Source organism: Cebidichthys violaceus, unplaced genomic scaffold, assembly GCF_023349555.1.
Source record: "Cebidichthys violaceus isolate CVI_PGR_0920_01 unplaced genomic scaffold, fCebVio1.0.p SCAF_29, whole genome shotgun sequence".
Classification (NCBI taxonomy): Eukaryota; Metazoa; Chordata; class Actinopteri; order Perciformes; family Stichaeidae; genus Cebidichthys; species Cebidichthys violaceus.
In genome coordinates, this window is record NW_027176472.1 from 3261529 (window position 1) to 3289008 (window position 27480).

Sequence of the window (27480 nt, forward strand, 5' to 3'; positions counted from 1 at the left end):
TGTTAAAAACAAAAAAATGCCAAATTGAGAAACTGCTGCTCTTGAAAAAAAAGTGGTGTAGAAATTGGTTTGCTTTTTAAAAAAAAAAATGTTTCTCTCTGAAAGATAACCTCAATTGCAAAAAAAAAAAAAGCAGTTAAACAATTCTTGAAAAAAAAAAAGAAGAGAGAGCTAGATTTCAGCCATTAGCGTTCCAATTTACAGAGACGTCTCTGAGATACACCGCCTCAGACAAGCCAGCTCAGCTCAGCATGCACTTACAGAGTAGACAAGCAACACATTTTTAATAACAGCCGAGGTGAGAGAGTTATGCACACACACACACACACACACACACACACACACACACACACACACACACACACACACACACACACACACACACCGAGCAGGCACTTGATTGCTTGGTTCCCTTCTCTTTTTACAACAACGACAATGCGGGGCGCGTCTCGCTGCCTTTTTTCCCCAACCTTGATTTCCCTAACCCGTTAAGGGATTTAAACCGGCAGCCATCCGGTAACAAGCGCAGTTTCTCTCAATTAACCCCCAAAATGCACAAGTGATGCGCATCACAAACGGCAGCTGTAGCCAACCTGTTTCCCTCGCGGCGCTGCTCTGAGTGAGATACTTTTCAGGAAAAAAAAGAAATCGAGTGAATAGAAATCCCCCCCCCCCCCCCGCGCGGTGCTTCTGTCCTTGAATTTCCGTCACGTTCCATTTCCCATTTTATTCAATCACCGTGTCAACCCGCATGTCTATCAGCTCCTTTACCTTTTCAATAACAAATAATAAAAATGTCAGACTCCAGGTAGTTCAGGTATTTCTGCAGCATTCCTTCACAAACCACTGCTGTGACATTTTTAATGATATTCGTGCTAGTTATTGGGGGGGAAATTATTAAATACACGCTCACGAGGAAGCGTGCGAGAGAGGGATTATGCATTTCGAATCGTCCTCGGTGCAAACGTATTAAGTGTATCCGACACCTTGAGGAGGAAAGTGATTGCTTCTGTTCATGTGGGTAATATTTTCCATGTCGACCATGGAGCGGGGAAATAATTACAAAAAAAACTATCTTCATCCACACCCAATTGCTTCTTCCGCGTTGAGTAAGTGTGTGTGTGTGTGTGTGTGTGTGTGTGTGTGTGTGTGTGTGTGTCGGCGCGTACGTACGTCAGTGTGCGTGTTTCTTGACGGAAAAGAGATGAAAGCGAGCGTGAGATAGAAAGAGAAGCTGTGTTAGCTTGTCCCCTTTGCCCAAAACAGACAGAATGTTCTATTCTTCAACGTTAAAAGCGACAATTACGACAATTTTCTCAAATTTTTCTCTCCAGGTTTTTGAGGAATCCGTCTCTCATAATTAGGTAACAGACGTAACAATATTACCCAAAAACAATGTCATGTAAAAAAAAAAAGCTTCATTTTGGTCTCACACGGGACACGAACCGTTGTCTCCTGGGTGAAAGTCTATCGTGTAACGCAATGATTGCCAAGGATTAGGCAACACAATCAGTTGTTTAAGGTAAAAAAAAAAAAACATCACGGTTTGTGTTTGAATAATGATGGAACAACCTATTGTGATGAATTTAAGTTTGGAAGTATATTAGTATGATTAAAAGCACACCTGAAGAAAGTATAAAATATCACAAAGTATAAAAATGTCATAAAATATACACCTATGGAATGTATTATATGTTTACAGTATATTCACTTGTAGAGGATAGTATAAAATGTACCATATGTTACTTACAGAAGTGTTAAACCATAAAATCATAATCATTGAATGCATTAGATTAGAAGTATAGTTAGATTCCGACATTTTCCGACAAACAAAAGGACCATAGAGCATCCGAGTCGGCTGTGCGCATCGGCAGATATTCACGTTCCTTTTTGTGTGTTATCCTACACCGTGACGTTGTACCTCTGTTAAACCTTATATGAACCAATCTGTTATAAAACTCCAATAAACCGAAACCCTAATAATTGAGATGTGATTTGGGACTTTTGAAGTGCTGCTTCAAAAGTACCCGGTCAGCACCATCACAACTAAAGAGCATATATAATCACATTGTAGCCTTTGTATTATGTGGGTCATCTGCCACTTTGGAAAGCAATAATGAAGTGTAATAATGTCCCCATAGCACTACGGCTAATTTTGTATTTAGTTCTGCTTTATTGCATAAATTGTATTAAAGCCATCAATCATAAAGGGTTCCCGGCTCCCTTCTGAAGGTTAGCTGCATGTGCCGGGCCACTCGGGACGCTTCTTGTCATCTCTTGTTACCGCCGCCCGACGTCTGCCGCGTGAATATCGTAGCGCCGGTTTGAGTGGGACTGGTTCCTGCACCACACACACACACACACACACACACACACACAGGTGTGGACGTTTAAAATACAACACCGAGCATGGACACTAAGTGCCTTGAACAGGGACACCTCATCAGCCGCTCAGTCAATATCGTCATTGATCGGTATTATTAAGACTCGAGCAAGAAGCAGGCGCACAAATTGAATTCACGAAAAAACACAGTTTGCACCTTTTTGAAACACGTTTTTTGTCATTAGGGAGGACAGGCGTGACATTCTATTATGGTAATTTATTGTTTCAACTTCATCTTCACTTCTTCTTTCCCGCTGAAAGTCAGTGGAAGCAATAACAGAATGCTTGCTGTCAGCAGGTCTTTTTTTTCTTTCTTATTATTATTATTAACCCTTTGATCCCCAAAGCAGTTTCAAGCTAATGTTTCACTCCCGTCACATTTTGCTCTCGGTGGTCTTGATTTTCACTGCAGCATAAAAGTCCTTGCTCCTCTGTGGAAACAGCACAGTCATGGCTAGAAGCAGAGAGAACAAAAAAAAAATGTGCTACAACACAATAACAACAAAAAATTCAATAAAAAAAAGAAAAAAACATATCATTGCTGGGCAACGATTGGAATTTTTAATCTTGATTAATCTCATTGTTATGCGCAAAGTTCAATAATGAATTCAAAAGTAGTGTATGACGCACTGTTATTTTATAAGTACTGCTATATGAACAAAAGTGCAATAACATTTGGTTTGAATCACTTTAAACAGATCAGGTTCTTTTTAACAGCAGTATTCTTCACACAGTATCAGTTATATTTCTACTATCTGTGCTCAGTGTGTGACTTTATTTAAACGTTCCACTGCTGTGCAACATGAATAAAATGTTCCACACGTTTCATCAAAATGTGTGTCTTCTATCTTCATACAGTCAGAGCATGTGAACGCAGCTCCCACTGTTCATCAACATAATGCACCGTAACTCTGAGGTGACGACGGTTACCCGGCAATGTCCGGTAGTCTCCGGTGAGAGCGACGGCCGGTTCGCATTGTGACTCCGTCTCTTTTGTAGTCCTCTCCTCTTCATACGACTCGTGTGTTCTTCTGGTGACGGTGCGTCTGGAGGGAGGCTCCTACGTGACGTCATTCATGATCCTGAGAACGTTCCTCAGACCGACGTCTTCTCAACACTAGTCGTCCTGCAGTTTGTCTCTCTCCACTTCTCTGTGGCGTCTGTTAGCTTGTCTTTAGTTCATCTCTACTTCTCCACACGCTGCATCAACGTAGTGATGAAGACTCCTCCACACGCTGCATCAACGTAGTGATGAAGACTCCTCCACACGCTGCATCAACGTAGTGATGAAGACTACTCCACACGATGCATCAACGTAGTGATGAAGACTCTTCCACTGTTTGTTTGGGTGATTTGCTGACATCAACGGTGTGTATTGCATGGATGCGCGATAAAATAATTGTCGGCGTTAATTAATTCATTTTACAAATTTAGCAAACGCTGGAATCTGTATATCCAACATTGTTCCAAGTGTCCACAAGTGTTGCCAAAGTTGGGCAATAAATCGGAGGCTCTGCGTGATATAAATATTGAACTATTCACATCTCTACGTCCTCTACTTCAGCCTCTCCTCTCCGCTCTGTGTTCAGCAGAGAGTTCAGTCACAGTTCACAGATTTTGTGTCACGTGACTGTCGATCTCGGCCGAATCAATCACGGCTCCCTAGTTACACTGAAGAGCTCCGAATGAAATGTTTACTCAGGATCTGGTTACTTCAAATGAGACGTTTGATGAAATATCACAATTTTAATCTTTAGTTTTGGTCGTTTTCTGACGGAAGCGTTCGTCAACACGTGACGTGTTTTACGGAAAGATACGAATCTGACAATAATGGCGGTTTTTACAGCTTCCGGCGAGGGGTGTTTCGGGTTCAGGGTGACGCTCACAAACACCCGACGGCTCTTTGCGGTCGAGGAACGCGCAACGAGAAAGCGACTCGACCGTGAAGGGCCATCCATCGCGTCCACACAAAGGGAGAGAGGTGGAGTTCTGCATGTGTCTCTCTGTGATGCTTAATTAGAGCGAGCCGGTTGGTTAATTGTTTGGCTGATATGGGGTAGAGGAGGATGAGGAGGAAGTGGAGGAGGAGGAGGAGGAGGAAAAGGGGGGGGGGGCACTTGATTCATGACAAGGAACCGCAAGTTTGAAGGGTGTCGACAGATAAGACTGCAAGGGTAATTAACAGAAAGAGAGAGGGATGATGAGAGAAAGGAGAGAGATGGGATAGGGAGGGGAGAGAACTGCCAAGCAGAATAAATGTCATAAAAGTGTCCCAGGATCCAATAATGACTTCAAAAAGAAAGAGGGGGGGGGGGTGAAGAGCTGGTGTGGAAGAAGGGAGATAAAGAGAGGAAGCGGATGAGAGCCAGAGCAGGAGAGAGGGCAATGATTAAGGGCATAATTCCATTTTATTACACAATGGGCGCTTCAGCCCGGGATGCCAACTGGACAGCGGCGCGGCGCTCGATTCACGGAGAATTAACTGTGGCCACGAAAAAAAAAAACACAAGCTTTGGTTCTCCTCAAGGCCGACCAAATGTCGAGAGTGAGCGAGGCCGCGCGAACATCGCCATAGCAACGACAACCGGCGTTGTTCGACGCATTCCTGTCGGGGAGAAGGAGACAACACACGTGGGAAACAAGTTCTCTGAAACACCAGAAGAAGAAGCAAACCGTCCCGAGGAAGTCACACCAGCCCTCACCGATGACGATGATGAAGGTAGAGAGAGAGCAGCTGGACAAAGACACCGAGGAGGGAAATCTGAAACAAACAGGGACGGCCTTGAGCAGAACTCTCATCACAAAACACAAGGGCCCACGCTACCAAAACAGCAAGACAAGAGAACAGACAGCAGCCTGATACACCTTCTGTCTGGGGGGGGGGGGGGGGGGGGCGACACTGATTCTCCTGTTAACCAGCAGAGAGTCCGTTGTCTCTTGACCCCCAGACCTGCTTGGTTCACAGAGACCCATGGGATTGGAGGGTGTGGCGTCTGACCCCGAATACAAAGCAGGGGATGGGGGGGGGGGGGGTGCATTCCGCAGCCAAGGTCAAGGGGGGGGGGGGGGGGGGGCTATTTGCGTTGACGTTTCCCGCCCCTGTCTGTCTGTCGGCGGGTCTTTAGTGTCGTCCCTTAATAAAGCTTCAGGCTGGGTGACCCTTGACCTTTGATTCCGGCGGCTCGTTCTCACTATATGAGCGTTCACAGAACCCGTGGAACCTTTCAGTACTGTGGGCTTTTATCACTTTCAATTCTTTGTTTTCTTTCCTTTTTTGGGGGGGATGCAAAGTCTTTGACCCGAACACCCTTCACTACCACTCTCTCTCTCTCTCTCTCTCTCTCTCTCTCTTCCTCTCCTCTCTCTGAATCTGTCTTTTTTCCCCCTTTCATCGTTTCCCAATGAGATTTCTAACTAATCTCCATTTCTCTCTTTCCTTTGTGGCAACTAATCAATCACTCCCTCCTCTTCTAACCGATCACCTTTTTTCTGCTCCTGTTCCCACCATAGCCCCCCCCCCCCCCCCCCTCCCTTTGTGGGAGCCGATTCATCTGTTTTGGAGGTTTGAGAATGTTTGGGCTTCAGCAGCCAGATCCGGTTTGGGGTTTTTCTTTCTGGGCTGCACACAGCTGGCTGCAGGTGTCAACAGCCAACATGAGAACAAATGGGGTCATGCAGTGTGTTATGGCTTCGGCGCAAAGTGCTGCGAGGACATTGAGGGGAACAAAAGGGCTTTTCAGATGACAATGTCACACACACAGAGGAAAGGTGAATCTCTTTCCTTTTGGTCCAAATTAAAACGCGTTCAGTATTCCGTGGGAATACAGCCGTGTCAGCTTTTTACTCACTGTGATGTTTGGGCTACATTTTTATCATGCATATGTGTGCAAGAGTGCGGTTACGTGCGTCCTTGTCAGCCGCCGCGACGAACCAAAGGCCCGAGGCCACGTGTGGACACGCCCAGTCAGAAGCTGGCATGCGTTCCAGGCGGCAGTTGTCTCAGACGATCGACCGAGGAACGACAGCACCGGGCGCTCGAGGTCAAACTGGCTCCGGAATGCTTTTTATGTGGGGGGGGTTTTTTTGCGCGAAATGGCGGCGGACTTGTTTGATTGGCCATCTGATAGCTGGAAGGGTTCAACGGCCAAAGCCGCCGCGCGATCCGGTTGACGGAAGTAATCAGTCTCAGCGTAGATCTGTCCTTTGGGAATAATCATGGACAGAATGCGGGGTCTCTCTCCAGAATGTGATGCATCGTTTGAGAAATCAAGCCCACTGTTAGAAAATGATGGATCACAAAATTAATGTTTTCTCATTTTGGAGGCTGGTCGACATGTTTACGGAGCAGAGACGGAGGTCCCTCGTTATGATTTAAAGCGACATTCTGTTATTAGATCTTTGTTCTGCATTATTTGCAGACAACTCTGGTCTCTTTTGGACCACCTCCGCGGCCTCATTTCCAGCATCTCTACATGCAGGGAATACATTTCCTACGTCGACGACGGGGAAGTTAATGGAATAATCCGTTTAGACGTACACTGACGCGGCCACAAAACAAACTGCCCTCACATCTACAATCGCCTCAAAATCTGAAAGTTCAGAGTAGACAGAAAATGAGAAGACGAGGGGCGGGGGGTGGCAGAGAAAGGAAGCCGTTTTGTGGAGATTAGGGCTTATGTCTAAGTGTAGGTCTGAGTGATGTGAAGTGATTTGGAGAATGTTGCGGCGCGTAAAGCTCTCATCTCCAGGACCTCAAATTTATTCTCATGGGGTTCTCCCTCATTCAGCACAGCAGTACAGAGGAGGAATCTTTCCTCCTCACTCGACTCAGCCCTCTCATTCCTGCTCCTGTCTTTCCGTTTTGCGTCCTGCATTTTCCTTTTTTTTCCCCCTTTTCATTGTATATTGTTTGTTCCTTCTCGTTACTCCTATTTAAGAGACATTTGGACGTTGTCTACAGCACCTTAGCGACATGCTTCTATGTCGTAATAACAATCTAATATTATAATTACATTAACGTATAGTCGTACATGCTAGGACCTGTGGGTTTGTTTTTCCAAGCTGGACAGTTTTTAAGATGAGTTGAGCCAGTTATACAGTAGTTAATTCACCTTTATAGTCACAGAAGAGGCAATTTAGTCGACAAACTATCTGCACCAGAGGTATTGAAAACGCTTGAATATGTTGTGGGTATCCAAGAAAATGCAGATCAGTGAGTCCAACCTTGTTGAAGTCAGTGTCACGGTGTGTCGTTAACATCTGTACGTATTCAATGTGTACAGTCTTCAATGTGTTCAGTCTTCAATGTGTTCAGTCTTCAATGTGTTCAGTCTTCAATGTGTTCAGTCTTCAATGTGTACAGTCTTCAATGTGTACAATCTTCAATGTGTTTAGTCTTCAATGTAGTCTTCAATGTGTACAGTCTTCAATGTGTTCAGTCTTCAATGTGTACAGTCTTCAATGTGTTCAGTCTTCAATGTGTTCAGTCTTCAATGTGTACAGTCTTCAATGTGTACAATCTTCAATGTGTTCAGTTGTCAATGTAGTCTTCAATGTGTTCAGTCTTCAATGTAGTCTTCAATGTGTAGTCTTCAATGTGTACAGTCTTCAATGTGTTCAGTCTTCAATGTGTTCAGTCTTCAATGTGTTCAGTCTTCAGTGTGTTCAGTCTTCAGTGTGTTCAGTCTTCAATGTGTTCAGTCTTCAATGTGTTCAGTCTACATTGTGTTCAGTCTTCAGTGTGTTCAGTCTTCAGTGTGTTCAGTATTCAACGTGTTCAGTCTTCAATGTGTTCAGTCTTCAATGTGTTCAGTCTTCAGTGTGTTCAGTCTTCAGTGTGTTCAGTATTCAATGTGTTCAGTATTCAACGTGTTCAGTCTTCAATATGTTCAGTCTTCAATGTGTTCAGTCTTCAGTGTGTTCAGTCTTCAATGTGTTCAGTCTTCAATATGTTCAGTCTTCAATGTGTTCAGTCTTCAATATGTTCAGTCTTCAATGTCTTCAGTCTTCAATGTGTTCAGTCTTCAATATGTTCAGTCTTCATTGTGTTCAGTCTGCACTAATAATGTCTGCACCACTCGGTTCTATCTGGGGCTGCAAACGTGTTATGTTCAAGTTTAAAAGGATCAGAATCTGAGGAAACCTGGAGTCACTACACTGCTCAAACCATGGAGCTCTTCTCTTACTGAGTGTAATCTCTCTCATCCACCGACTCTGTTTTTTTTATCTCTCCACAACTCCCCCCTCCCTCCCCCCACCCCCCACCCCCCCACCCTGAAAGCCTGCTGCATCGCCGCTACTCCCCCGCCTCATCGCTCTCTCTTTCTCCCAAATCCCGCTGTATCCCAGGTAGGTAAGTAGAGCTCTGCCGTGGGCTTAATGAGCTGAGGAAAGGGGGCCCTGCTGGAGAATACCAGCGTGATCACTGCTACCTCTGTTCCCATTTAGGGCCAGGCTTCGCTTCGCAGGACACAGAGACAGGGAGGAGGAGGGGGGAGGACGAGATGGAGATAATAGGGCAAAAGAAAAAGGAGAGGGAGCGACTGTAACAATGGCAGTGTAATACCATCCACCTGCTGCCTTTTCCTTCTCCCTTCATCACCCACAGCTTCATCATAATTCATCCCCATCTCTCTCTCTCTCTCTCTCTCTCTCTCTCTCTCTCTCTCTCTCTCTCTCTCTCTCTCTCGCAGCAACCCCACCACAATCACTGCGTCTCTGTTTTCTTATGTGGCTCTTCAGGATTGGACAAGCTTCATTACCCCCTCTTTGATGTATTTCTTTCTTTTTCCTATCTCCCCCCCAACACACACGCACACACACACACACACACACACACACACACACTCCATTTTCCCCTGCAAGTTTTTGCTCTCAGGTTTTTGACCCTAGAAATTCTGTCTTCTTATGAGAGCTGTGTTGTTTTCTTTTCTTTTTTTTAAAAAGAGCACATTTTTAATTTGTTTTTTAAAAACTTTTTGTCCAGAATTGGACCGGCACACAGTCGTTTATCAAATGTTCAAAAAGGCTGTCTAGTTGCAGGGATTGGATGTAAGGGAGCAGGGTTAACAACACGAGTATGGGCTCGCCAGCGAGCTGACAGGTACGCTACGTTTTGATGTTTTAAAGAAGAATTGGCAAAATGACCCAGCCTGAAAATTACACTATCTGCAGCTCGAGGGCACGGCGCATGCCTGGGAGTGTGGGCAACTGACCAAATTCTGGTCCCTCTACCAGATGTTATGACAGCAGCAGCTTCTACGGTGGGTTTCATCTGACCGGAGAACCCACTCATTTTTCCAGTTCCCTCCTTGTCTGACAGTATCTACAACTGTTCCACCTGGCCCACCATAACCAGACTTCTGAGGAGATGCTCTTCACCTACCGTTCTCTACCTCCCTCGCTTCATTTTTAAGGTGAACCCCTTCCGTCACGTCAATAAAGCTTTGGTGTGTCAGAACAGATTCTTCAGCCAAGACTTGCAGCCTCACTGGGAGTTGGTCCTTTATGTTCGTTAATGAATGTAGTAACAGTTTTAGAGTTGCTCAAAGACAACCAGGTTGCAAAGATCCTCAAATGTGCTAACCTTGGATGTGGTACACAGTCGCACCAAATTCAACGTAGGTCTGGTTTTCTAGCTTCTTTCTAGATCGGAAATGCGGGCGGTATATGCCCTGGGTACAAGTTGATTACCCTTCAACACTGCTGACTTTACTGATTCATAGATCTCACTATCTGTTGCGCTCAAAGCTGAATAGGCCTCTGGTGCCTTACCAGTTAGCACACGCTGTACTAACAGAGTTCTATAGAGGTCTGGCCAATCTTCAGCATCTGCAATTCGCGGGATAAGGTGTCTGGATCAGAGTACGGGAAGTAGGCGAAGGTTGTTAACCAGGTCAAATTGAGAAGCGATGTCTTCTGGAACTTTCCGGTTGAGACATATCTGACAGCTTACATTTTTGGACTAACCTCTATCCTTGGCACTGGGTTGCTGGCTGGCTGCATACACAAAACTACAGCCTCCTCCACCTAACGCTCTAAGCAAGTGTTCACAGTCTTTTGTCTTTCTATTTGGAGTTTCGACCTTCTTCAGAACCTGCTCTGAAGGATTCTGAATGTCTCCACCAGAGAAGCCATCGTCACAAGCTACCAGCCACAAACCCTGAATGGGATACATGGGAGAAACACACCTGGGGTCTCAAGTGGACAGGAGACCCACAGCTATAACTACGCTAAATATCACAGACGAAACCGGAGCTGCAGTAACTGGCACAACCAAACCGCCTGACAATTCTCCCCCCAAAGGGGTTCGTGAAATAAGTGCAAAAAAGCTTTGTTGGCTGAAAAAAAGACAGAAAAAGAGAAGCCACAGTCAAAATCAGCAGCTGCATTAGCCGACAAACACTGTGGCATCCACACAACAAGGGTGAGTTAGACTGGAGGTGATTTACTCTTGACAAAAAGTAGTAATTTATCCCGGGTCGAGCTCCCACAAATCGTCTCTATGCATGAGACAGGCAGGGAGACCAGTCACGTTTAAGTGCCAATTAAGTGTTTTATTAGAAAAAAACTAAACAAGAATAGCTATTTACAAAAGAGCATGGGGTGTGGAGAGTAAATGCAGCAGTAGTGATGTAGTGGGATGTATTGATTATATGTGCAAGTGTTGCAGGCAGCAAGATGTGTGTGTATATATACATATATATATATATATATATATATATATATATATATATATATATATACTGTATTGTATAGTAGTTTCTACTAAGGATCAAAATTCTCTGCAAGACCTGTGGCGAGATCTACGGAGCTACCAGGAGATGATACTGTTGAATCATTTTAATATCTCACTTTTATTGGTTTGCTTTGTGTGTTTGGCTGACCGCGAACAGAAAACGGAGCCTCGGTACACACACTGCTGTACCTCGCCGCCGCTTACTTACAGCTTACTGAGTTTACCTTTGTGTTCTACTACGATTGTATGAAGTGTATTAACCAACAACTTCAAGCCCAGTGTTTGTACAACGCTGCTTGTTTTTTGAGTTTGAATGAAGTATGTCTGACGACGCTTTACCGGTTGTATTCATTCAGTCACACAATACAGCGGTGGTGGTTGCAGACACACCTGGTGGTTAGTGATGAACACATTATTGCATCAATAATTATGTTCCAGTGATATTATATATATGTTTTGCTGAAATGGGGCAATTCTGCACAATGAGAACTTTTACTTTTGTATTAACTAAAAATATATGAACTAATTAATCGTATATTTTGACGCTCAAACGTTTGAGCTTATACTTTTTTGAATTGCAGGACTTTTGCCTGTATGAGAGTATTTCTGCAATGAGGTATTACTATATTTTTGAAGTTAAAGAATCTGAGATACTTCTTCAACAACTGATCACTCATGTCCCAAATGACTATTGTCAGATCAAGAGTCAAAATAAAGTGGAGACAATGCCTCATTCTTGCATATAGCGGACTTAACATTCACGTTTGTGCTACATCCTGGAAGACTCATGTTTTGCAAAAATTGTGACAATTAATGTGGCTCAACTAACAGCCAATATGTGAATATTGCAGTGTGAAAAATGTTGATTGACCCATGTGATTAAGCCCAGAAACTCTGATATTATAATTCATGTTGACTTTATTTACAGTAAAACACAGTTCAGCAAATACAGTCTTTTGTCCAAGTCCTGATATCTATGTACATTGATTGCAATACAGTAATCAGCATTGAAATCCACAAAAGAATGTTCTATATTTACAAATATATACATAAAAAACTTTGGAGGTATCAAAGTATTCAATTCAGGTCCGGTTTGAATATGAAGTCCCTCATCACTAAAGCAAGTTTCACCTGACAGAGAACGTTAATGATCTATTCTAGATCAGCAATTAATTACATAAAATAGTCAAAACATTTAATGTTACAAATCTGATATAACACCAGAAGAGTGACATTACATGAGAAACATCTGCCCTGCCAGCTGTGCTAAACATACACAGGTCCACCAGTCTCAGACGCTGTGTGAGAACAGGGAGTCACTAAGACATCATTGAGCTCTGCATCAACACACTGGAACCATATTGAGGGTTGTGTTCTCTTTCACGAGTGCAGCTCTGAGACCGGTTCCTCTGGTCAGGTCATTATAACAGGAGATGGTCAGGGACACTTTGATAATGATCTTACATCAGCACAATCTCTATGAATGCAGGGCAGCACTCCCCCACCAGTGATGGTTGCACAGTTGCGACAATAAAAAAGAGCAAGGAGTCTTAAAAATGTCCAAACACAACTTTCAGGTGGCAGATGGACATTGATTGCACTCTTTGAATAGATTTTGTTTTCCATAATGTCCAATTAAAACAATTTAACGCATCTGGTACATAAACTCACTGACCTTTCTGGTCACGAGTCTTCGTTGGTGCAACCGGCAGCAGCACGCAAACATAAGTAAAGAGCTGACTGCATGAAGGCGAGATGCAACAACAATCAATTTGGTGCATTATTGTGGCACAGCAGACATCTTGTCCAGGATCTTCTCATTGGTGGTAGCTTCACGGACTGTTCCCCTGGCAGTACGTCAAACTCCACCGACGGTCACTGTCAACGACAAACAACAACGTTTAAGAGTATTTTACAAACTGCTTGTTTCCTTGATATGAACTATAAATGGTAAACATATTTTCGTGGGATGTGGACGTACGCCTGTGATAAACTGTCACAAATGATCTTACCGAGTGACGTCATCAAAGGAGCTTCTCACTCCGGTCAGGAAGTAGTCGCTGGGGACCGTCCAGCTGAAGTATTCCTCATAGTAGTTGACGTCTGTCATTGTTTGGCAGTTGGATGTGGTAAAACCTGGACTACTGCAGCACTGAAACCTCCATCTGAAACACAGGAATGATGTGTTCACACACATTAGTGATCAAATATGTTAACATAGAATACAAGTGTATAAGAGTATGATTTCTTTACTGTAATAAAACAAATGACTCACTTCCTGTCCTGGTAGAGGACGCTGTAAGTACTGTGGGCCCCTGAGATCACTTTATTGTCTCCACAGTTGAAGTTCATTGATTCCCAATAATTGTTAACTTGACTTGACCAGCTGCATGTTCTTTGTATCTTGAAGTTCTTGCACGAAAACGCCCAAAGTCGATCTTTTTGGTCCTTATTGTAGAGACTATTGTGGAAAGAAAACTGCATGTTAGAAGACTTGCTGTTGTATATCAAAACAAGAAAAGGTAGAGGCACGAGACAAAGACAATTACAGGACATATTTAACATTTTGGGGGATTTTGTGAGCTCTTGCCCATCAAACCTGAAACAACACTTTTTGCATTTAGCTCAAAAGTAGTTATTCAATCTAGAAAGAGCCTCGGCTACACGTCATGTGCTGACATAACATACATTTGACATTTGCTCCAACCCTGATGGGAGTGAAGGTTTAAAAGACATTAAGTGAAAACCTTAAGGACTCATTTGTACTGCCCACCTTGTGATGCCGGATACAGCTTGGCCAGAAGGACAAGTGCGACTCAGAGTGTCGCTCAACTTATTGTCCCAGTCGCCGTACGAGTGGAGGTAATCCGCTGTAACAGAAAGGTTAGTTTACTGGTGAGTTACAGGCAAAGCTGTGAACAGCAAAAGGTGTGAAAGACTGGAAAAGTTACATTCAGCCAGAAGACTCACGAAATGAAACAAAAGGTTCTTTAGTAGACTGCTTATTCCCTATTGATGTAACTGCTTTATTTGAATACTTACTGCAGACATACAGCTTGTTGATCTTCAGAATGTCATTCTCTGACATGCCTTCCCTCTGGCCTATTTGTGCTGTTGGCTCGAGGGGAACGATGGTCTCTCCCGAATTCTTTGAGAAGTCTCTCGGTGCGTAGTGCATCACAGAAGAGTAGTCGTATGGAACATTGAGGTTGTTTGTGTCCAATCGGTCAAAGTTTCTTTCTTGTCCTTGCAGGATGTTTCCATAGTTGATCTGGACGAAAGCGTCCCTGTCGCTTCTGCTTTGCTCGTGCCAGAAGCCGAGTGCGTGAATGAGCTCATGCTGAATGATGCCGTTTTGAATGCACCCTGTACCCAGAGACAATTCTTGGGACAAACCAGTTCGCCCAACCCAGGACCAACATCCGTTTTGTTTCACAACGCTGATGTAGTCGGTCTGGTCAGTATGAGCTACAAACCGGATGCAGGTGCTCATGTGGAAGGCACTGATCGCATTGTCAATCTGGGTCTTTTCAGAGCTGGTGAAGGAATCACTCACGACATACGGCACTTTAACTGTCTTTAGTAACTTTGTCCATCTGCAGTTTTTGCAGATTCTTGCATTCCTTGTGTTGGTGACAAAAACATCTCCTTCAAGTAAAAGCTCTGATATTTCTTGGTTTGCCATCAGGATTTGTGAGTTGACTGTCTGGGTAACTAGAAAGAGAATAAAAAAGGTTTAGTCACATTAAATTGATCTATGAAACAATGCTAATTGTTCTCATATATATGTACATACATATAGTATAAAGCAGTCAGCATTGAAGCACAATGAAACCATTACCTTGTGTTTTTCCTTTGCAGTAATTGAAACTCCAGCGATGATCTCTGTCAATAAAAAAGCGACGTCATTAGAATTGATTTCATCACTAGAAGCCAAGCAGTGCAGACTCAATTCAATTAAATGTATAAAAACGTACAGAATTACTAACTGTTGAAAGTGGAAATATGACCATGTGACTTTCTGGTGTCAGTATATTTACCTTTTGTCAGTGTTCTTGAGGTGGGTCTGGACTCCTGTCAGGAAGTGTCCTGCAGGCAGTTGCCAGTTGAAGTCTTCGCTCCAGTAGTTGACCATTGGGGTTCTACCACATTCAAACGTGAACAAGTTTGGAGCAGAGCAGCAGAGGAACTTCCAACTGAAACAAGATCAGATCAAGGAAACCATTTTTAATAATGTCTTTAAGTCATTGAGAGTTCAACATTTCATCAAGTAGTGAAACTTGACTGAGAAGTGACATATGTTAACAACAGGGACATTCCTTCATTCATTTGCTCATTCAATAGTGTTAATATTTGTTAACAAGCTACCAACCTTCTGCCTCCATGTGCGCTGTTGTAGTTGCTGTAGACGCCAGCGACCACGTGATTAACCGGGCAACTGTAGCTGAGTTCTTTCTCAAACACGTCCTGAGAACTGGACCAGGAGCAGTCTGAGGTAGCGCCGAAATCTTTGCACTCGATCTTCCATTGGCGATCTTGGTCAGTAGCACTGTAGGAGCTTTGACACAAATCAAAAACGATTTAATGAAAGGATCAGAAGAAACCGTGAAATATACAGTGGAAAGGTATGATAGGAAATAACACATTTTGGATTTAGAAATAGTTTAAATGGTTTCATCTTTATGTTGAAGTTTACCTGTTAATCTGAGACACGACGTGTTTGTCTGGACAAGCGTGACGCAAAATGCCTCTCAAGCTGTTGCCGTAGTCCTGCGCTTTGAGTCCAGCTGCAAACAACATGTGGTCAAATGGATTAATAATCAACATCATTAACGTAACACAAACACAGTCTATATCTGTGAATGAGAGCTCAATGTTCTCACCGGTCAGAAGGACGGAAACCACGATGAAGGTCCACATTGTGTACGAGGCGTCGGTGTCTAACCTGTGAGGAGACTGCCTTCACTGACTGCAAGCTCTGCAATTTATACGCTTGTGACAAGGAAACGGTGACTCCACGTCTTCGCCTGTGGGCGTGTCGACACGTTTTAATGAGCTATTTTAATATATTTAATGTGTGTTGACGCTCGTAAACAAAAGAGAGAAAAGAAATTCCCCTCTCTTTCTTCTTTTGTCGCGCCATAAGTACTAATCATCTAATGACTTGCATGATAATTACAACGTCTTCCTCATAGCTGTCAGATCATCTACCAGAACCACTTTATTGTGTTATCAAGAAGAAACAACCCTAGCACCAGATCAGGTCAACTGTGGGGAAACATGTTCGCACAATTTATTTGTGAATTAATTCTACAAATGCACCTTTTTTTTTTTGCTTTTCCTGCACTGAGGAAAGATTAAGGTAAAGGGAATGAGATATGGTGAAACATAGAATGAAATAAATCAAATGAACAGACAGTAATACAGTCTAGTATTGATTTTCCACTCATACCAGGTTGCTCAGTACCAAACGATATTCACTTGGTCGCTGCTGCACTGCATCTGGTTGTCCTGACACGCACATAACAACTTCAAGGAACACTCCACTGAGATGAAGATGAGGAGGAGGATGAGGAGAAACCTCCTATCCATCATGGATTCATGAGCTCAATGTGTTGCAGTCATTGCTTCACCTTTAATAAATCACTGACTATGGTGGAGGTTGATGGTGAAGAAGCTCTGAACGCTCAGCTGGATGCAGTAATGTCTGAACATCTGCTCTCAGGTGAGCCAGTTAATGATACCTTTGGTTGTAACTACTGGTTAATGTCTTCACTGCAATCATTTAGTGTCATTATGGGGGTGATTGACCGCTGTATGAATCAGTAATCTATAGTTTAAAAAAGATTTGACCCAAATAAAATGAAGTAAGAAGTGGGCGTTTTATTTTGATAGTGTGTCTCACCGGTCCAGTCTGCTGTAACAGCAGCAGCAAAGTGATTCACAAGCATCCAAACCTCAATGTTCTACATTTACACTTCATTTAGATGAGTTTGTGGAAATGTTTTCCCTTTGACACTGAGGAGTCTGGTTCTGTTCATCAATGACAAAAAAAAGCTTTAATAAATCCAACATGATTCTAAACATAACAAAGGGAATCTTGAACTGTTGATCACTCAAGGTGCGCCAAAAAACAATCCAGTGAGTGTGGACGAAAAAGTGTGACATTTCTAAATTGCTACCTTTACGCCAGAAGCCGTGCAGAATTACAATCAACAGTTTTATTGTCAATATTCCACCTGTATGTGGGTCAGATGGATCTTTGCGTGTCGTCGTCATCATTTACAGTCAGTCAAGTGAAAACAATGCAAAACGTAAGATGACACACATGAATGCAGGTAATAGCTTCGCGACAACGAGGAAGTCATTTACCGTCGTTGTTGAATGTGATTCACGACTAGCGGAAAGTCATTGAGTGAGGAATCTGCTGCGGTAATTAGGTGACACTCACTTATTGCTATTTGATAGATATATACTTTACACGTCTGGGCTCAACCTGGTTTTGTGCAATAATTAGGTCACAGTCATTATGAGCATACCTTTCATGGATAAACAAGAGGAGCACAGCCAAAGGAAACTCACGCAACACAAGTTATTAAATAACAGCAGACCAATCTCTGTCAACTGCTGGCAAAGAAAGCAGAAAGGATGGATGTCAATGAGGTCACATCCATTCAGGGGTGTTGATGTTGAAACGCTCTGCTGCTTCTTTAGTTCACTTCCTCAGACCGTTCACGCCTTCATCCGGCACAAAGACAGCAGAGTGAGGTGCTCATGTTGGACGCTGTGGTTTTCTGCAAACAGTCAACTTCTGTTACGACCAGATAAATAACCAAATCACCATTTATACTGTAGTCTAATATGTATAATATAGTCCTATATGTCCATATCATTTACTATATAATAGTATACTATTATTTCTAATTGGACAATACAGCAGTTTAAGAAATACACAACCAACAATTAGATGTTTTGCTGGTTTTGTTCCTCCATTGTTATTAAATAGTTGGCTCTACTTTCTCTACTTTGTTAATGCTAACTACCAACTTGTCAATAATCATATCGATGTAGCTAAATAGCCAGCTAGCCAAACCCAAACATTGCTCATCTTATCCCTAGTTGCTTCTGTCTTCCTGCTTTGGCTGCTAAACCTTAAACCTTAAACTTTAAACTTTAAACCTTAAACCAGATCATCTACCAGAACCACTTAATTATAGTATAAAGAAAAGACACCAGATCTGGTCAACTGTGGAAAAACATTTCAGCACAATTCATTTGTGAACTAATTCTAACAAAGTTCTCTATTTACACTGAGGACAGATGAAGTTATAGCTTTGGTAGATATAGTATCATCCACCTTCACCATCATAACTTCAACATGAAAAAAACCCTACAACAATAAGACTTTTTATGACCTTGTACTCAAACCCGGACTTTCATCTGCAGCCTATTAAAGACAGTAATGTTGGAAGGTCCCAAAAGGGTTAAACATGACTCGGATGTCAAATGTCATTTGGAGTACTTCTGGATCTCAGTGCTGCGTTCAACACTGTCCATCACCCAATATTTGTTTGACTTGGTGGTGACATATCTGAGCGATGGAGCCCGATGTGGAGATCCTCAAGGCTCCATCTTCGGACCTCTGCTTTTTAACCTCTACATGCTCCCTTTAGGCACAATCATCATAATTATGTGGATGATGCTCAGCTACTATGATGACTACGATCCAATGGACTTGCCGCATCACTACATTGACCAAATAAATGGGAACGTGAACCAGAATCTTTTTGTATTAAAGAAAGGAAATACTAAAATCATTGTCTTTGGTGCTAAAAAAAGGTTTATCTCGACTCCATTTATCTTAATTGAAAACCAGGTCAAATATTTTGTATTTGTTAGAGATAATAAGCAGTAATTAGGTCAAAGTAATCACCAGCACGCCTATTATGTATAAACAAGTGGATCTCTGCCAAGGGAAACTCATGAGTCATTACATAACAGAGGATCACTGTCTTTCAACCTACTGAACTGCCTGCAAAAGATCCAAAAGGGATGTATGTCAAGAGGTCACATCCACTCAGTGGTCTTTGGACTCTAATAGTCTCACTTTAATCTCGATTGAACCTGTCCTCAGTTAAAGGAAATGTGTCTCCCTTTGTCTATCAAGTCTTTCCCAAAGACTTTTTATTCTTCATGAATAGAAAACAAGTCACCCAAGTGGATCAAGGAGGGCCCTACCATTGTGTTAAAGGAGTCATGTTATTTACCCCAATCAAAACACATCTCTGCATTCATCAGTGTTTGCTGATATTTTACCTCAATTTCGGTATAATACAAGAATATACTCCCAAGAAAAACAACTGCACCAGGAGTTCAAGACAATTACCAAAAAACATTTGCGTTATGTCCGAGTGACAAAGCGCTGCAGCAGCTGTCGTAATTATCACTCTCGACCTGGACTCTTGAGAAAGTTTGGATATGTTGTTATATCCAAAAAGTCATCAGGATTCACAAAGTTGACCTGCTGTTCCACAACTACGCAGCTTTGTACTTTGGTTATGCTTTGTTCTGGTTACATGAATTGCTTGCTCATTGAAAAACATAATCCATCATCTTATTCATAAACCTGTTTCCAGGAATAAGTAAACGTGACCTTATTCATTTATTTCAAAAATAAAAGCAGATTCAGTCCAGTCGTTTAATGAAATAAAGAAACATGTCATCGGTATAATGTCTGTTTCTCTTGATAAAGAGGTTTGATACCTCTGCTCTGGTATGAATGAGTATTTGATGTATGTGTGTTGTCAACAATGGCTTAATGAGAGATCAATCAGACAGAAGGAGTGGCTCGCATTTTTGTCTGCCAGGTATGGCTGTTATTAGTTTGACCCTGTTAAAACGTGTATGCCTGGCTGTGTGTGTGTGTGTGTGTGTGTGTGTGTGTGTGTGTGTGGCACTCCTGTGTGCATGCAAACAACTGCTGACCCACATTTGTGCGGGCCTATGGGTGTCTATGTGTGGTTGGGCTCGCACACTTTGCCGCTGCGCACGTTTCTTTGTGAGAGCGGAGGAAAAAAAATGGGTGCGAAGGAGGATTTGGGGGTATTGGACTTCCCTAATACAATGAAAAGCCACTTTGCCTTTTGTTTGCCTTGCATGACGGGGGACAAAGCTAGCCACAAGTGGGGCTTAACATTCCATTTGGCTGAAGGAGGGGAAGAGGCAGCTGGCACGGCGGAAAAGGCCGCACTGTGGATCTGTGGACACACCGAAAGGGGTATATTGGGTTTCTGAGGCTACTAGGAATGCATGGGAACTAGTCAGGGGAGAAGGGGGGGGGGCATTAGTGGTGGGGGCAGGTTGCAGGGATGTGGAGGGAAAGGACAAAGGAAAGCAGGTTTTTCTTTACCTCTTTAGTGCTGACAACACTTCAGGGGACAGCAAATCATGTCACAACTACAGCACCCATCACAGTTACTACAAGGAACTTACGACAGGTTATGACTCAATTTAAATGTAACTGATGCCTTTGTATGACCTACATAAGCAAACAACTTCATCAGCCAGAATATATTTCAATATAGTTATTCTTAATGCCCATCATCAGGTCCGTCCACACAATCGGAAACGGCTTTCTGGAGGAAACCTGGAGCTCAAAATAATCACCAAAATAAAAGCTCCTTACAGTAACTTTAACAAATAAAACATAAAACGACTACACATATTTCAGTTAACATTAACTATTGTAAACACTGCTGAGCTCAGCAATACCTGCCGTTAAATTCCCTCTGTGCTGTTGAGTAACACTGCCCCTCGAGGGGTATCTCTTACATAACCCTCCTGTTTGGACTCCAGGTGTGCTCAGGTGAAGACGGATTACTTCAGTTCAGAACTATATTATGACCTCAAGTGGGTAACTACACCTACACCAGCGCATGCATTCTGGGAAGTCTAAGGTCTAAGGTTTAAAGTTTAAGGTTTAAGGTTTAAGGTTTAAAGTTTAAGGTTTAAGGTTTAGCAGCCAAAGCAGGAAGACAGAAGCAACTAGGGATAAGATGAGCAATGTTTGGGTTTGGCTAGCTGGCTATTTAGCTACATCGATATGATTATTGACAAGTTGGTAGTTAGCATTAACAAAGTAGAGAAAGTAGAGCCAACTATTTAATAACAATGGAGGAACAAAACCAGTAAAACATCTAATTGTTGGTTGTGTATTTCTTAAACTGCTATATTGTCCAATTAGAAATAATAGTATACTATTATATAGTAAATGATATGGACATATAGGACTATATTATACATATTAGACTACAGTATAAATGGTGATTTGGTTATTTATCTGGTCGTAACAGAAGTTGACTGTTTGCAGAAAACCACAGCGTCCAACATGAGCACCTCACTCTGCTGTCCTTGTGCCGGATGAAGGCGTGAACGGTCTGAGGAAGTGAACTAAAGAAGCAGCAGAGCGTTTCAACATCAACACCCCTGAATGGATGTGACCTCATTGACATCCATCCTTTCTGCTTTCTTTGCCAGCAGTTGACAGAGATTGGTCTGCTGTTATTTAATAACTTGTGTTGCGTGAGTTTCCTTTGGCTGTGCTCCTCTTGTTTATCCATGAAAGGTATGCTCATAATGACTGTGACCTAATTATTGCACAAAACCAGGTTGAGCCCAGACGTGTAAAGTATATATCTATCAAATAGCAATAAGTGAGTGTCACCTAATTACCGCAGCAGATTCCTCACTCAATGACTTTCCGCTAGTCGTGAATCACATTCAACAACGACGGTAAATGACTTCCTCGTTGTCGCGAAGCTATTACCTGCATTCATGTGTGTCATCTTACGTTTTGCATTGTTTTCACTTGACTGACTGTAAATGATGACGACGACACGCAAAGATCCATCTGACCCACATACAGGTGGAATATTGACAATAAAACTGTTGATTGTAATTCTGCACGGCTTCTGGCGTAAAGGTAGCAATTTAGAAATGTCACACTTTTTCGTCCACACTCACTGGATTGTTTTTTGGCGCACCTTGAGTGATCAACAGTTCAAGATTCCCTTTGTTATGTTTAGAATCACGTTGGATTTATTAAAGCTTTTTTTTGTCATTGATGAACAGAACCAGACTCCTCAGTGTCAAAGGGAAAACATTTCCACAAACTCATCTAAATGAAGTGTAAATGTAGAACATTTGAGGTTTGGATGCTTGTGAATCACTTTGCTGCTGCTGTTACAGCAGACTGGACCGGTGAGACACACTATCAAAATAAAACGCCCACTTCTTACTTCATTTTATTTGGGTCAAATCTTTTTTAAACTATAGATTACTGATTCATACAGCGGTCAATCACCCCCATAATGACACTAAATGATTGCAGTGAAGACATTAACCAGTAGTTACAACCAAAGGTATCATTAACTGGCTCACCTGAGAGCAGATGTTCAGACATTACTGCATCCAGCTGAGCGTTCAGAGCTTCTTCACCATCAACCTCCACCATAGTCAGTGATTTATTAAAGGTGAAGCAATGACTGCAACACATTGAGCTCATGAATCCATGATGGATAGGAGGTTTCTCCTCATCCTCCTCCTCATCTTCATCTCAGTGGAGTGTTCCTTGAAGTTGTTATGTGCGTGTCAGGACAACCAGACGCAGTGCAGCAGCGACCAAGTGAATATCGTTTGGTACTGAGCAACCTGGTATGAGTGGAAAATCAATACTAGACTGTATTACTGTCTGTTCATTTGATTTATTTCATTCTATGTTTCACCATATCTCATTCCCTTTACCTTAATCTTTCCTCAGTGCAGGAAAAGCAAAAAAAAAAAGGTGCATTTGTAGAATTAATTCACAAATAAATTGTGCGAACATGTTTCCCCACAGTTGACCTGATCTGGTGCTAGGGTTGTTTCTTCTTGATAACACAATAAAGTGGTTCTGGTAGATGATCTGACAGCTATGAGGAAGACGTTGTAATTATCATGCAAGTCATTAGATGATTAGTACTTATGGCGCGACAAAAGAAGAAAGAGAGGGGAATTTCTTTTCTCTCTTTTGTTTACGAGCGTCAACACACATTAAATATATTAAAATAGCTCATTAAAACGTGTCGACACGCCCACAGGCGAAGACGTGGAGTCACCGTTTCCTCGTCACAAGCGTATAAATTGCAGAGCTTGCAGTCAGTGAAGGCAGTCTCCTCACAGGTTAGACACCGACGCCTCGTACACAATGTGGACCTTCATCGTGGTTTCCGTCCTTCTGACCGGTGAGAACATTGAGCTCTCATTCACAGATATAGACTGTGTTTGTGTTACGTTAATGATGTTGATTATTAATCCATTTGACCACATGTTGTTTGCAGCTGGACTCAAAGCGCAGGACTACGGCAACAGCTTGAGAGGCATTTTGCGTCACGCTTGTCCAGACAAACACGTCGTGTCTCAGATTAACAGGTAAACTTCAACATAAAGATGAAACCATTTAAACTATTTCTAAATCCAAAATGTGTTATTTCCTATCATACCTTTCCACTGTATATTTCACGGTTTCTTCTGATCCTTTCATTAAATCGTTTTTGATTTGTGTCAAAGCTCCTACAGTGCTACTGACCAAGATCGCCAATGGAAGATCGAGTGCAAAGATTTCGGCGCTACCTCAGACTGCTCCTGGTCCAGTTCTCAGGACGTGTTTGAGAAAGAACTCAGCTACAGTTGCCCGGTTAATCACGTGGTCGCTGGCGTCTACAGCAACTACAACAGCGCACATGGAGGCAGAAGGTTGGTAGCTTGTTAACAAATATTAACACTATTGAATGAGCAAATGAATGAAGGAATGTCCCTGTTGTTAACATATGTCATTTCTCAGTCAAGTTTCACTACTTGATGAAATGTTGAACTCTCAATGACTTAAAGACATTATTAAAAATGGTTTCCTTGATCTGATCTTGTTTCAGTTGGAAGTTCCTCTGCTGCTCTGCTCCAAACTTGTTCACGTTTGAATGTGGTAGAACCCCAATGGTCAACTACTGGAGCGAAGACTTCAACTGGCAACTGCCTGCAGGACACTTCCTGACAGGAGTCCAGACCCACCTCAAGAACACTGACAAAAGGTAAATATACTGACACCAGAAAGTCACATGGTCATATTTCCACTTTCAACAGTTAGTAATTCTGTACGTTTTTATACATTTAATTGAATTGAGTCTGCACTGCTTGGCTTCTAGTGATGAAATCAATTCTAATGACGTCGCTTTTTTATTGACAGAGATCATCGCTGGAGTTTCAATTACTGCAAAGGAAAAACACAAGGTAATGGTTTCATTGTGCTTCAATGCTGACTGCTTTATACTATATGTATGTACATATATATGAGAACAATTAGCATTGTTTCATAGATCAATTTAATGTGACTAAACCTTTTTTATTCTCTTTCTAGTTACCCAGACAGTCAACTCACAAATCCTGATGGCAAACCAAGAAATATCAGAGCTTTTACTTGAAGGAGATGTTTTTGTCACCAACACAAGGAATGCAAGAATCTGCAAAAACTGCAGATGGACAAAGTTACTAAAGACAGTTAAAGTGCCGTATGTCGTGAGTGATTCCTTCACCAGCTCTGAAAAGACCCAGATTGACAATGCGATCAGTGCCTTCCACATGAGCACCTGCATCCGGTTTGTAGCTCATACTGACCAGACCGACTACATCAGCGTTGTGAAACAAAACGGATGTTGGTCCTGGGTTGGGCGAACTGGTTTGTCCCAAGAATTGTCTCTGGGTACAGGGTGCATTCAAAACGGCATCATTCAGCATGAGCTCATTCACGCACTCGGCTTCTGGCACGAGCAAAGCAGAAGCGACAGGGACGCTTTCGTCCAGATCAACCATGGAAACATCCTGCAAGGACAAGAAAGAAACTTTGACCGATTGGACACAAACAACCTCAATGTTCCATACGACTACTCTTCTGTGATGCACTACGCACCGAGAGACTTCTCGAAGAATTCGGGAGAGACCATCGTTCCCCTCGAGCCAACAGCACAAATAGGCCAGAGGGAAGGCATGTCAGAGAATGACATTCTGAAGATCAACAAGCTGTATGTCTGCAGTAAGTATTCAAATAAAGCAGTTACATCAATAGGGAATAAGCAGTCTACTAAAGAACCTTTTGTTTCATTTCGTGAGTCTTCTGGCTGAATGTAACTTTTCCAGTCTTTCACACCTTTTGCTGTTCACAGCTTTGCCTGTAACTCACCAGTAAACTAACCTTTCTGTTACAGCGGATTACCTCCACTCGTACGGCGACTGGGACAATAAGTTGAGCGACACTCTGAGTCGCACTTGTCCTTCTGGCCAAGCTGTATCCGGCATCACAAGGTGGGCAGTACAAATGAGTCCTTAAGGTTTTCACTTAATGTCTTTTAAACCTTCACTCCCATCAGGGTTGGAGCAAATGTCAAATGTATGTTATGTCAGCACATGACGTGTAGCCGAGGCTCTTTCTAGATTGAATAACTACTTTTGAGCTAAATGCAAAAAGTGTTGTTTCAGGTTTGATGGGCAAGAGCTCACAAAATCCCCCAAAATTTTAAATATGTCCTGTAATTGTCTTTGTCTCGTGCCTCTACCTTTTCTTGTTTTGATATACAACAGCAAGTCTTCTAACATGCAGTTTTCTTTCCACAATAGTCTCTACAATAAGGACCAAAAAGATCGACTTTGGGCGTTTTCGTGCAAGAACTTCAAGATACAAAGAACATGCAGCTGGTCAAGTCAAGTTAACAATTATTGGGAATCAATGAACTTCAACTGTGGAGACAATAAAGTGATCTCAGGGGCCCACAGTACTTACAGCGTCCTCTACCAGGACAGGAAGTGAGTCATTTGTTTTATTACAGTAAAGAAATCATACTCTTATACACTTATATTCTATGTTAACATATTTGATCACTAATGTGTGTGAACACATCATTCCTGTGTTTCAGATGGAGGTTTCAGTGCTGCAGTAGTCCAGGTTTTACCACATCCAACTGCCAAACAATGACAGACGTCAACTACTATGAGGAATACTTCAGCTGGACGGTCCCCAGCGACTACTTCCTGACCGGAGTGAGAAGCTCCTTTGATGACGTCACTCGGTAAGATCATTTGTGACAGTTTATCACAGGCGTACGTCCACATCCCACGGAAAATATGTTTACCATTTATAGTTCATATCAAGGAAACAAGCAGTTTGTAAAATTCTCTTAAACGTTGTTGTTTGTCGTTGACAGTGACCGTCGGTGGAGTTTGACGTACTGCCAGGGGAACAGTCCGTGAAGCTACCACCAATGAGAAGATCCTGGACAAGATGTCTGCTGTGCCACAATAATGCACCAAATTGATTGTTGTTGCATCTCGCCTTCATGCAGTCAGCTCTTTACTTATGTTTGCGTGCTGCTGCCGGTTGCACCAACGAAGACTCGTGACCAGAAAGGTCAGTGAGTTTATGTACCAGATGCGTTAAATTGTTTTAATTGGACATTATGGAAAACAAAATCTATTCAAAGAGTGCAATCAATGTCCATCTGCCACCTGAAAGTTGTGTTTGGACATTTTTAAGACTCCTTGCTCTTTTTTATTGTCGCAACTGTGCAACCATCACTGGTGGGGGAGTGCTGCCCTGCATTCATAGAGATTGTGCTGATGTAAGATCATTATCAAAGTGTCCCTGACCATCTCCTGTTATAATGACCTGACCAGAGGAACCGGTCTCAGAGCTGCACTCGTGAAAGAGAACACAACCCTCAATATGGTTCCAGTGTGTTGATGCAGAGCTCAATGATGTCTTAGTGACTCCCTGTTCTCACACAGCGTCTGAGACTGGTGGACCTGTGTATGTTTAGCACAGCTGGCAGGGAAGATGTTTCTCATGTAATGTCACTCTTCTGGTGTTATATCAGGTTTATAATATTAAATGTTTTGACTATTTTATGTAATTAATTGCTGATCTAGAATAGATCATTAGCATTCTCTGTCAGGTGAAACATGCTTTAGTGATGAGGGATTTCATATTCAAACCGGACCTGAATTGAATACTTTGATACCTCCAAAGTTTTTTATGTATATATTTGTAAATATAGAACATTCTTTTGTGGATTTCAATGCTGATTACTGTATTGCAATCGATGTACATAGATATTAGGACTTGGACAAAAGACTGTATTTGCTGAACTGTGTTTTACTGTAAATAAAGTCAACATGAATTATAATATCTGAGTTTCTGGGCTTAATCACATGGGTCAATCAACACACCTCACTTCTTCCTGTCTACTTACTGGAGTCGGGGAAAAAAAACTATTCAGGG

The 27480-nt window shown here is 42.4% G+C and overlaps 3 protein-coding genes across 3 annotated transcripts; 1 reads left to right on the forward strand and 2 right to left on the reverse strand.

The window, feature by feature from the left end:
- Positions 1-12952: 12952 nt before the first annotated feature.
- On the reverse strand, positions 12953-15001 carry LOC137880583 (hatching enzyme 1.2-like). The gene is made up of 6 exons (XM_068721999.1): positions 14962-15001; positions 14163-14834; positions 13894-13990; positions 13396-13581; positions 13133-13285; positions 12953-12998 (listed from the first exon to the last, which is right to left on the reverse strand). The coding sequence occupies exons 2-6, from the start codon at positions 14803-14805 to the stop codon at positions 12953-12955; spliced, it is 1125 nt and encodes a 374-aa protein (XP_068578100.1). The 5' UTR covers positions 14806-14834; positions 14962-15001.
- Positions 15002-15156: 155 nt separating this feature from the next.
- On the reverse strand, positions 15157-16040 carry LOC137880584 (dermatopontin-like). Its single transcript, XM_068722000.1, has 4 exons — positions 16004-16040; positions 15817-15907; positions 15493-15678; positions 15157-15316 (listed from the first exon to the last, which is right to left on the reverse strand). Exons 1-4 carry the CDS (start codon positions 16038-16040, stop codon positions 15157-15159), a joined length of 474 nt encoding a protein of 157 aa, XP_068578101.1.
- A 7324-nt stretch (positions 16041-23364) lies between these two features.
- LOC137880585 (uncharacterized) lies at positions 23365-26453 on the forward strand. Its single transcript, XM_068722002.1, has 10 exons — positions 23365-23401; positions 23498-23588; positions 23727-23912; positions 24089-24244; positions 24400-24443; positions 24571-25242; positions 25415-25511; positions 25824-26009; positions 26120-26272; positions 26408-26453. The coding sequence occupies exons 1-10, from the start codon at positions 23365-23367 to the stop codon at positions 26451-26453; spliced, it is 1668 nt and encodes a 555-aa protein (XP_068578103.1).
- Positions 26454-27480: the final 1027 nt, after the last annotated feature.